The 11,979-nt window shown below is 49.6% G+C and overlaps 1 protein-coding gene across 1 annotated transcript; it reads right to left on the bottom strand.

Moving 5' to 3' along the window:
- Positions 1-1,779: 1,779 nt before the first annotated feature.
- SAPCD2 (suppressor APC domain containing 2) lies at positions 1,780-10,707 on the bottom strand. The gene is made up of 6 exons (XM_056860115.1): positions 10,275-10,707; positions 8,821-8,948; positions 3,779-3,925; positions 2,683-2,784; positions 2,326-2,448; positions 1,780-1,965 (listed from the first exon to the last, which is right to left on the bottom strand). The coding sequence occupies exons 1-6, from the start codon at positions 10,705-10,707 to the stop codon at positions 1,837-1,839; spliced, it is 1,062 nt and encodes a 353-aa protein (XP_056716093.1). The 3' UTR covers positions 1,780-1,836.
- Positions 10,708-11,979: the final 1,272 nt, after the last annotated feature.

Genomic DNA, 11,979 nt, shown 5'->3' with positions numbered 1-11,979 from the left:
AGTCTGCTGCTCATGCAACTAGCTAGCCCAGAAGCAGCAAAGAGAGGAAAGGAAACAGCCACTGTGATGGTAGGAGTTGCCAGAGCTGGGAAGGGGATTGGGTGTCCCAGCCCCTTCTGAGGGTGGCCCTCTGGAGTCCAGAATCCCACCATCCCCACTATTATTTTGCAAGGGCTTACTTATTGGAAAGAATGCATTCCCTTTAGTAAAAAAAAATATGACTATGGAGTTGATTCTCAACTATACGGAGGATTTAGGCTATTAAGAGCCAACATCTTCAGCTGGGGCAGTGTAAGACGACAAGAGTGTCCTCAGCCGAGCTGATGATCCTGGGCCAAGATAGCACTGCCAAGCCTGGAGTGTGGGGAGCAAGAGACTCGGAGGATGGTGCTTGGTTTCTTCTTCTGCCCTGCTTCAGTAAGGGTGGAAGCGCTTCTCTGTTCAGCCTCCCCCCAATTCTGAGACTCCATCCTTGGCCCTGGAGGGCAGAAGGGGAACTCTGAGTGGCTTCTGAGCTCACCTCATCCATCTCCACATTTCATGTCTGTCAAGGCACCAGGCTATAGGTAGATCCATTCGGGGGTCTGACGCTGGCTGGGGGAGGGGGCACTTGGCCATCCCAGATGCTGAAATGATTTGCGGTGTGTGTGTGGGGGCTCTCAAACACAGCTGTGTTTGTTTGAAACCTGCTGCCAACCAGACTTGAAAGTCATGTCTGCCAAAAAATAAAAAATAAAGACTAGGGGAAATCTGGAGGAAAGGATCCAAAATAGCCCAAAATCCAGTTACAGGAAGGACTATTATGAGGAACTCTGCACAGGCTCAGGAGCACTCTTGTCTCAAACAGAGAAAAGGCCTATTCCAACATATTAGCAAAAGAGACTTCATTTCTGGGATTGATGTTCACTTCTGAAATACATTCTGGAGTTCCATGTGGAGTGCAGGTCTTGCAACTGGATTAGGAGTTTTGGGGCAAGTCCCTGATAAATCTTGAAATATTGCAGGCTCTTTTCTCACATCAAAGAAGAGGCTATGATTCTGAAAGGAGCACAGAGATGAATTCAGCACCAAGAAATGTAACCGGAGTGTCAAAACTGGGGCAAAGGATCTGCTACGTCAACACACACAGTGGAATAGTGCCAGAGAAAGACTAAAAAGGAACCCCATGTTTTCTTGAGGAGTAAACAAAATGTGGATCCAGGGGCTGAGCTGAATGGAGAAATACAGTCCCATGTTCCTGCTGAAGCTGGAAGGGTGAGAGATTCAAAACAGATAAAAGGAAGTATTTCTTCGCACGAGACAGTTAAATTGGGGAACTCCCTGCCCCAGGATGTGGGGATGGCTGCCAACTTGGAAAACTTTAAGAGAGGAGTGGACATGTTCGTGGAGGAGAGGACTATCCGTGGCTACCAGTCAAAATGAATACTAGTCATGGTGCATACCTATTCTCTCTAGTATCAGAGGAGCATGCCTGTCATATTAGATGCTGGGGAACACAGGCAGGACAATGCTGCTGCAGTCGTCTTGTTTGTGGGCTTCCTGGAGGCACCTGGTTGGCCCCTGTGTGAACAGACTGCTGGACTTGATGGGTCTTGTCTGATCCAGCATGGCCTTTCTTATGTTCTCATGTCTCAAGAACCGGAAAAACAGTCGGCGTGCCTGTTTAAGATGTCCAGCAGTGTCAACAATACAGAGCTAATGCAATACAGTCCCAAGGTCCAGAACGAGAGTCAGGTGCAAACGACAACCTCAGACCCTGGGAGCAGCTCAAGCCCATGACTGCGGTGACCCATTGCAAAGCCTTCCCTCTCCCAAGAGCAGAGCCAGAGGCCCAGACTAGATGAAGGTGGAATCCAACTGGTTGGTTTCATGGTTGTTCTGGGCTCGAGCTTCAAACAGCTGCTTGATGAGGGCTGACTTCTCCTGCTCCAGCTGGGTGATCCGCTGGCTCTTATCCGTCACCTCCTGTGGAGCGAACAGGGAACCAGTTACCGTAGGGTCTCCAATCTCCAGGTGGTGGCTGGAGATCTCCTGCTCTTACAACTGATCTCCAGCCAACAGAGATAAGTTCCTCTGGAGAAAATGGCCACTTTGGCAATTGGACTCTATGGCACTGAAGTCTCTCTCCTCCCCAAACCCCGCCCTCCTCAGGCTCTGCCCCAAAAACCTCCTGCCAGTGGCAAAGAGGGACCTGGCAACCCTATGTTACCGACATGCGATTGGCTTAGGGTGGCAGAGAGGAGATCTCCTTGGAAGTAGCTGGGCTTGCTGGAGCGCAAACTGCAAAGAGCACAAGGAAATTGGCACCAGCCCGCCCTCGCTCACCTTGGTAAGAAGCCTGTTCTGTTCTTTCAACATATTGATGGTCTGCTGGGGCCCTGCTAGCAGGGGGGAGGACACAGCCGCACATTCGGGGCTGTTCGCGGCTGCAGAACAGGAGTTTGGAGGCTGGAAAAAAGAGGGGGGAAAGGAAGGTAGCTTATTCCCAAGTTGTATCTATTCCGGCCATAGCATCCTGGGAATCCCAGCTTTTTAAAAACTAGGTTTCTAGTCCACTGAAATTTCAGAAGTCAGAGAGGTGGCTGAAAGAAAAGGCTTGGCAGTGGCAGAGAGCACGGTCTCAGCACCACCGTTCCCCCCCCACACACACACACACGTCTACCCTGCATCTGAAGCCCTTACCTTGGCTGAGAGAGACAACAGCTCACAGAGACAGCGGTTCAGTTCTTGCAGCTTGGGCAGGAGATGGCTCAACTGGCTCAGACTGCCCTTGGCAAGCATGCCCTGGGTGAGAAGACAGGGAGGGGGGAAATGTTACCAGTCGAGTTAACAAACCTCCCCATTGGACTGCTGCAAATCTCTTTGCTCCTTTCCCCTTTACCAGCAAAAGCAGAACCAATGATGAAAAAGAAATCATGCGCATTTGCTTGATTTACATAACGTATGCGGGTCACAGGATCTGGGGCAGGAGAAGCTTCAGGGCATGAGCCATGCTGACCGGCTGGTTGCTTGTTTTCATTTTGCCGGGTGGGGGGGAGTGTACCACTCCTGCCCAGGCACTAAGGTTGCCAGGTCCCTCTTCACCACTGGTGGGAGGTTTCTGGGGTGGAGCCTGAGGAGGGCGGGGTTTGGGGAGGGGAGGGACTTCAATGCCATAGAGTCCAATTGCCAAAGCGGCCATTTTCTCCAGGGGAACTGATCTCTATCAGCTGGAGATCGGTTGTAATAGCAGGAGACCTCCAGCTAGTACCCGGAGGTTGGCAACCCTACCAGGCATGCATCTTCCAGCATGCCTCCCCCATCCCTTCTCAGAGCTTTTCCAACGTTCTGCAGCTGAACTCATGCAGGATTGGCTGTAGCCCAGCAGAAATCCCAAGAAGCCCTTCTCCCACTCCTAGAGTTGCCCTTTGGCCAGCCCAAGCCTCTCCCCCACCTTCTTCGTCAAAAGGAGGGGACTAGGGAGAAGTGGCGTTAGTACTCTAGTAGCTATTGGATTGGGAGGCCACCTGTGAACCTGCAACGGCCACACCGAAGAACAAAACAAACCTGCACTGTAACCCCGCAGTTAGCTCTCCCCAGCAGAAATGGGCAGAGTTCTAACGGCATGCCACGCCCAGACGGACCTTGAAACTCTGCCCGTTCTACACAATTGGATGAAGTCATTTCTGTGGGCACCTCCTTGCCAAACCATGAGGAGGTAAGTCAAAGGGCAATGAATTCCTTGCAAGCTGCTCCTACTTGCAGGAAACACTCCCAAGGCAGCTGCTTTTTTACTCACACTGTGAACTTTGCTTTTGCCCAGTTGCTTCTGGCGTTCTTGGAGGACGTGGATTTCCTGGTGGTACCAGTCCCGCGCCTGCTCGACCATCTCCAGCCCTTGAAGCAGAAAATCCTTCTCTTTTTCTAACTCCTTCATTTGCTGCAGCTGCCAAGACACAAAGCCAAAGATGTTCCATGTGCCACCCACCATCGCGCCATAAGAGCAACATTGCGTGCATTTGCATGTCCAAGGAGACAGTTTGCCTTCTACCTTCTTGAACTTTCTCAATCCCACAATTATTCCAACGGGCAAAAGCCCCTGGGAGATGCCATTATCTCAGGACTTGGCCAGTTTCTCGCTCGTTAACCTGTTCCTATTACTTCTTTAATCTTTTTTTTAGATTAAACCTTGTCCATATTGCTCTAGAGGAAAAAACCCCAAAAGCTAAAATGAAAGAACAGCTTATCTCCTTCACCCTGCAACTCATGTCTTTCCCTAAAGAGTTTGGGAAGGGGGAACCCCCTGGCCTTTATGCATCTCCCCACTGCTCCCCATGGTGTGTTTGTTTGTTTTTGGACTTATCCTGTTCTTTATCCTGGCCAAAGCTGGGACAGGTTAATCTCTCCCAGAGGAGCCCGCACCACATCCCCGCTGGCCTTAACCAGCCAGGATGGGCACGGGTCCAGGAGGCCTCACAGCTCTCAGGATCTTGTCAACATCAGCCTGGGAGAGCCGTAGTCCAATATTGGACCCGAAGACGGCCAAGGGGCCTCCAGTTCATTAACTGTATCAATATTGGCAGGGAGGTTGTGGTGGAGCAACAAGGTTGGAGAATCTGAACCAGGCAGATGACAGAAGTAATAGTCTGGGGAACAAATACCTCTGAGCATGTTCAGAGATTTTTCCCCTCATTGCAGCCTCCACATATAGGGCAAAGCTCTCAAAATCCAAGCTTGGCTCTCAAGCAGGCGTGAGCTTCAGCACCTACTTGGAAGATGATGGGGCTCCTATACCTTTACGAATGGCTCAGAAGTTAAAGCAAGCACAGCTGGCCCTTGACAGTAATGCCGCGGGTGAGAGAAAGGGCATCTGATGCAAGCCATGCGTCTTAACAAGGAGTGATTTTATTGCCTTCAAACATGTATCTGTTGCTTATAAAGCTCCTCAGGGCAGCCTACATTTTTTCATTCATTAAAGGAATATATACTGTTTCCCCCCATTAAATGTGTCCAAAGGAGTTTATCATTAAAATATACCCTAAAAATTAGGTTCCATTAAAAAAAAAGAGAGAACAGCAGCAAACAAACATCACAGTCAAAAAATCTCTGCAAGAAATAATCACCAGCATGCCAAAACAAAATGAAAATCATCAGAAAATGAAGAGGACTGAGAGCTTCTGTCAAAACCAGAACAGAAAACAAAAAGCCAAAGCCAGAATGTGGTCCAACACAGAATGGAACACACACACCCCTTTACCTGGCATCTGAATGCCAGCAGCAAAAGCACCAGGCGTATGTCCCAGGGAAGAGTGTCCCAGAGGTGCACGGTGCTACCGCAAAAAAACTCCCATTCTTTGCTCACCACCCACCTAAACTTTTGGAGCATAGAGAAGGGGCACCAAAGGAGATCAAAATGCACAAGCAAGTTCATAGAGGAAGAGACATAAAATTCATATGCATGCACGCGTATAGTGAAATTACACAACAGGAACAAGAATTCAGAAAGGAGAAGACTGTCAAAAGAAAAAGAAGCCCAACCAACCTTCCATTTCCTTCAAAGATCTATGGAGCAAGAGGATCTTGACTGGACTTAACCTGGCTATTTGTGACCTCTGAACGCAGAACGTCCAACAAATTGAGATTTTTAGGTTGGTGGGGTTTCAAACTACGGTTTGTAGCTGATTTGTTAACCACAAATGTGTACTAATTACGGTATGTTTTTTACAGCATCCGAATTCAGTTTGTTGAGCAGTGCCGTGACTCATGGCCACCTGGTCACAGAGACAGCGGCATAGGCAGAGCGTCCTTTCTGCTGAGAAGGAGGCAAGAACCAGGAAAAAAAAATACTTGTGGTTTATACACAAATTAGGATTTGTTACTTACATCTGGTGGAACAGCCCAAGTTTGTTGTACAAACAATGTCTAGAGCTCCACCCTCTGATCACTGCAAATCATATTTCAATAACACACCCATCTTTCTGAAATGTAATTGCTGAAACACTTTAAATCATCCCCTTGCAACCATGAGAGCTAGGAGCTTGGGTTAAAACAAACTCAAGAAACCCCAAAACAGAAAGTCTTGTGAAGACAAGTGTTTTGTGGCCATCACCATATTCTACTGCATCCCAGAGACCCACAATATATGCGTAGATCCAATTATATTCAGTGTTCTCTCTTTTAAAAAATTAGCCACAGCAATGTAACTATCACATTTTATTCTTCCCTTCCTCCAAGGAGCTCAGGGCAACAACCACAGTTCTCCTTTCCTCTATTTCATCATCACAACCACCATGCAAGGTAGGCTGAGAGAGTATAACGGGCCCAAGATCAGTGAGTTTCATGACTAAGTGGAGAGCTGAAGAATCCAGATCTCCCAGTTCCAGTCCAAAAACTCCAACCACTAAACCACATTGGCTGTCAACCCGTAACGCCTTTCTCCACTGTTCTGCCTACTACCTTCCTATCCCTCTGCCCCAAAGTATACACAAACCCTCAAAACACCCAAGTCTAGAATTAAAGTGCGCAATTACTGCCACGCCACCCTTGCGTGCCCGACTCGTAGAAGGACATACCCAGAGGAAAAACTTGAGTGCTTTGCGGCTGCCCAGGCTGTTGGTCAGAGGGACAAAGAAGGTGCTGTATGTCGCAAGGACCCCCATCCAGCTCCCTTGGCCATCCACAACCGAATGACCTCCCCGGGCTCCTCCCGGCCAGGGCTGGCCAGTTACCATGGTGACAGGAGAAAAGGCCAGCATCCCACCAGCGGTTTCCCTGCTCAGGGAGCAGACAGAGGGCATCCTGTCTCCAACTGATCGAAGATCCCGGGGTGTGGGAGGAGCAGGGAAAACAGAGAGCAAAGGAGAGGAGCATTTGCCCACAACAGAGGGAGGGAGGGAGGGGGGGAGGGGGGGAACAGGCCACCTGAGCGAAAGCCTCATCCCAGCTGCAGCGAGCCACGAGGGACCCCACTAGGCCGATCAATCCGGATCAGTGAGGGATGAGCGAGTAAGCCTGCTGTTAGCCAAGAGCAAACACACAGAAACACACAAATGGAGTGAGAAATATATTCCACATTAGGAAGGGGGAGAGAAGCAGAAGACTCACATTCTAGAATAAGGAGAGGCCTGGGTTTCTTTTATTCAGAGGTCAAATCTCCTTTTAAAGCACACAAATGACAACTGATCAAATTAAACTAATTACGTTTATCCCATTCCAGTTTAATCCTGGCCAGCTAAAAAGTCAACCCCAATGGCGATCCCAAAGTGCAACTGGGAAAATGCCCGGTCCTGGACTTTGGCAAGTCACAAGTTCCACAACTCTGGGGTAGCCGCTTGGCACACCTTTGCCAACCATGTTCTGAGTACACTGATGGATGTGTTCAGCAGAACAAAGAGATGGCAAGGAGGGTGTCCATAAAAAGGATATTTGGAGTCCGGTAAGTAGGCAGTAGGAGCCCCGTGGTGCAGAGTGGTAAGCTGCAGTACTGCAGTCCAAGCTCTGCTCACGACCTGAGTTCAATCCCAACGAAAGTCGGTTTCAGGTAGCCGGCTCAAGGTTGACTCAGCCTTCCATCCTTCCGAGGTGGGTAAAATGAGTACCCAGCTTGCTGGGAGTAAAGGGAAGATGACTGGGGAAGGCACCGGCAAACCACCCCGTAAACAAAGTCTGCCTAGGAAACGTCGGGATGTGATGTCACCCCATGGGTCAGGAATGACCCAGTGCTTGCACAGGGGACCTTTACCTTTTTAAGTAGGCAGTATTATGAAACAGCTGTCAGGATGGATTTGCACATGCTTTTCCGTCACCCAATGTCATCACTCCACAACTGAATTTAGGAATCGTAAATTATCCGTTGTTTTTGTGATACATGATTGGTACCAGAAGCAAAGCCCTAGGCCATTTATGCATGGCTGTTTCCTCGCGGTCACCCTGCCGTCTACTTTGAGACTTTGCTTTGATTATGCTTGCATTTTCCGACTGTCAAAGGTTGCCTCGCTCTCCCCGCTCTCCTTGTGCCCGTGTTTTCTGGATTCGTGTTTAGCCAGCATCCAGAAAAAGTGGGGAAAACACGTAGAAATGCACAGGGAGAGCAAGGCGACCTCTGAAGGTCGGAAAATAATCAAAGCAAAGCCCCGAAGTAGTTGGTGGGGTGACCAGGAGGAAACAGCCATACATAAATGGCTGTAGTCTGTTACAACACAAACAATAAGGATACCTGCAACAGAAGCTCAGTGCCAGTGCTATCTTTCTAGCCGTTCTGTGCTAGTCTGAACACACCCACACTTAAAATGACTGCCACAATCTCGATTAAACCCATATTAGGCAACTGGCACCAAAGGGGACTTTGAGTTTATGTTTCCCCAACAGCAGCAGACTCTCACGGCTTATGAACACACAAAGCTGCCTTATACTGAATCAGACCCTTGGGTCCATCAAAGTCAGTATTGTCTACTCAGACTGGCAGTGACTCCCCAGGGTCTCAGGCAGGGGTCTTTCACATCACCAACCTGCCTAGCCCCTTTAACTGGAGATGCCGGGGATTGAACCTGGGGCCTTCTGCATGCCAAGCAGAGGCTCTACCACTGAGCCACAGCCCCTCCCCTGCTTTTGTAACAGAGGGGATTTTCAAAAGCATGTTTATCCAACATGGGCTGAGGTTTAAAGGGGGGCGGGGAGAAGAATCAGAAATGCACCAGCTGTAGTTTGGCAGACTTGACACAGTCTACAGATCCTGGGTGTCGTTTGTACCATGAAAGTTTGTACCAGGAAGAAAGTGTGATTCGATTTTCCATCCCGGGTGTCAAAACACCTTTTAAGAGTTGGACAGAAGGGCCTCCCTACCATGCCATAGTCCACGCCATTGGTGAGGGTGTGCCTCCTGTGTCCAGAGCGGCCTCGCTGCTGCCTTCGGGCCTCCCCCAGGCCCTTAGCGGCGTTCTCATTTTGTGGGGGCTTCCAGCCAGCATCTCCTGCTTGTGGAGGGAGAGCAAGTCAGAGTTGTTAAAAGCATTAAAGAGTGAAGGTGTTAAAAGCTAGCTAAGGTGAGCCCCGTGGCGCAGAGTGGTAAGCTGCAGTACTGCAGTCAAAAGCTCTGCTCAGGTCGGACAAATGAGTACCCAGCTTGCTGGGGGTAAAGTGTAGATGACTGGGGAAGCCAATGGCAAACCACACTGTAAACATAGTCTGCCTAGTAAAAGTTGGGATATGACATCACCCCGTGGGTCAGTAATGACCTGGTGCTTACACAGGGGACTACCTTTACTTTTTAAGGTTCTATGCCATTAAAGGTTTTGAATTTGATTTTTGACTTTTTAAGGTGATCTTGGGAATGAACTATGAATGCCATGAGAAAGAATCTATGGGGATCTCACTGTTGCCATGTGCTGTTCTCTCCCCACACCCCTCAGTCCACTTCTCAGATTAATTCCAGAATGAACAAACTACTTCTTTTGATGCCTGCATTACACCAAAGGGAATATACAAAAATTAAAGAGTCTTCACGTGCCAGTCCCAGTTGAATTGCCAGTGATATTCTCAAGACAGGCGTTCTTAAAACCCTCCTCTCCCCATGTAGTGATTAACACCTACAAAAAGAGAGAGTCTGATGTGTTTAATCCTGGATGTACGATGGGGAATTCATTTTCATCTCACACTTCCTAATAGGAGCCACTATCGCACCCCATTTTTGTGAAGTAGGATAGGCTGAGGCTACTTATGCCTGGGAGGTTTTGCCTTGGATTTGCCGCTCTCTAGATGCACATTTTCCCCATCTGAATTCTCAAAACTCTGCACGGGGGCTTATTTTTGAGTTTTGAGAACTGAGATGGGGGAAAACGTGCATCTAGAGAGCGGCAAATCCAAGGCAAAACTTCCCATGCATAAGTGGCCCGAGAGAGAACAACTGGCCCAAGGACTGACTTATTGATTTATGGGAGGTGACTCGAAGGCACTCTGCACTTGCTCGAAAATACTCTCATCAATAGTAAGAAATACCTAGGCCATGTCATTGTGTGTGTGTGAAGTGCCTTCAAGTCGCAGCTGACTTATGGCAACCCCTTTTGGTGTGAAGAGACTAACAGAGGTGGTTTGCCAGTGCCTTCCTCTGCACAGCAACCCTGCTATGCCTTGGTGGTCTCCCATCCACATACTAACCAGGGCTGACCCTGCTTAGCTTCTGAGATCTGACCAGATCAGGCTAGCCTGGGCCATCTGTCATTAGGAGTTCCTGACTTTTTCCGGGGCTGAACCTCAGTTCCTGTTCAGTATCGCCGCCGCTCTCTTTCGATCTCACTCACCCTCTCTCTTGCACGGAATCGGTTCCACCCGAGGGTTGGGGCTCTTCTCCAGGCTTCGAGAAGCGCCTCCGCCTCTTTCCAGCCCCTTCTCCCCAACGGGAAGTTCGCCTTCCTCTCCGAGCCCCGGAACCTTGCTGTTGGGGGCTATGGCCGGACCGCTGCTTTTGTCCGAACTGAGCAGAGACGCCCGCAGCCCCAGCACAAACCTCTCGAAGGTGAGGTAGCCGCTGGCCGGGGCGGCTCGGCGCAGCCCCTCCAAGACGCCCCGGGGTAACTCCCCGGCCTCCGTCCCTTGCTGGAGCCAGCGGGACTCGATCTCCCGCAGGTGCACGTAGCCCCTCCGGCGGTCGTCTAGGATGTCGAAGAGGGTCCGCAAGCTTTGCAAGAAAGCCTTGGGCAGCCCCTGGGTGCCGCAAGCCGGCTCCGGCGCCATGGAAGCCAGCGCGGCGCGCCGGGAGGAAATTGTTACACATCAATACCGAGCCCGAAAGTTTTCCGAACGTTCCGAAGGCATGAATGGGACCTCCCTTTGTGACGTCAGCCCGATTTGCACCCTCTTCTCCCCCATTGGTCGGCGCGGGAGAGCCCTCGGAACGGATTGGCCGAGGACCCAGCGAGCCGGTTTGATTTTTCCCGGGGTTGTTAGTTGCCAGACAGGGTGGGAAGGGAGCTTTTGTTCGCTCCGGGCAAAGAAACTGAGGGGGCCCCTGAGCTCCCCCAGGCCCGGTTGGGCCTGCTTGATCCCTCCCTCCGCTTCACTGCCATGGCAAAGGGGACATGGAATCCATTCAGAACTGACAGGTTACACTACCTTTTGTTTTTCACTTAAATTGCCTTGCAGAACTCACAGTCACAAGCTGCAGCTACGGCCTTTAGTTTAGAGGTTTCAGATGGGAAATCGGCAGATTCACTGAATCCTTTATGTAGATAATTCACAGTGGGTAGCCGTGTTAGTCTGTCTGCAGTAGTAGAAAAGGGCAAGAGTCCAGTAGCACCTCAAAGACTAACAAAAATATTTTCTGGTAGGGTATGAGCTTTCCTGAGCCACAGCTCACTTCTTCTGAAGAAGTGAGCTGTGGCTCACGAAAGCTCATACCCTACCAGAAAATATTTTTGTTAGTCTTTGAGGTGCTACTGGACTCTTGCCCTTTTCTACTCCTTTATGTAGGGTTGCCAGGTCCCTCTTTGCCACCGACGGGGGGGGGGTTTGGGGTGGAACCTGAGGAGGGAGGGGTTTGGGGAGGGGCTTCAATGCCATAAACTAGAGTCCAATTGCCAAAGCGGCCATTTTCTCCAGGTGAACCGATCTCTATCGGCTGGAGATCAATTGTAATAACAGGAGATCTCCAGCTACTACCTGGAGGTTGGCAACCTTACCTTTATGACAGTTCTGGAAGACCAGTTGCCCCATACCTGGGATCCAGGAGCACAGGGGGAAGGTGAATGCACCATCACACCCCTGGCCAAGCTCCAAATCGCCTCTTGTACCCATCTATTTGGAGGTACTAAATATACACATATGGGAGAGCAGTTTGTTTCTGAAAGGTTGCTTTTGATTTGTTTCAAAGTTCAACTTTTTAAAATTAATTTTGCTCTCTCATTTCATCTCTTCTTAATCCATTTTGTGTGGTTTTAATTTTTAAACTGAAATGTGACTTTAAATAATGGAACTTGTTTCATTTTCCAAAGGTTGGGAGTTGCTTAA

Source organism: Euleptes europaea, chromosome 14 (assembly GCF_029931775.1).
Source record: "Euleptes europaea isolate rEulEur1 chromosome 14, rEulEur1.hap1, whole genome shotgun sequence".
In the NCBI taxonomy this organism is placed as follows: domain Eukaryota; kingdom Metazoa; phylum Chordata; class Lepidosauria; order Squamata; family Sphaerodactylidae; genus Euleptes; species Euleptes europaea.
This window is presented reverse-complemented; position numbering and strand designations above follow the sequence as displayed.

Coding starts and splice junctions, on each gene's coding strand:
- SAPCD2 (XM_056860115.1), bottom strand. CDS start 10,707: ATGGCGCCGGAGCCGGCTTGCGGCACCCAGGGGCTGCCCAAGGCTTTC. Junction 2,785..3,778: donor GCAAAAGCAAAGTTCACAGT/GTGAGTAAAAAA, acceptor CTTCTCACCCAG/GGCATGCTTGCCAAGGGCAG. Junction 1,966..2,325: donor AGAACAGGCTTCTTACCAAG/GTGAGCGAGGGC, acceptor TTCGCTCCACAG/GAGGTGACGGATAAGAGCCA.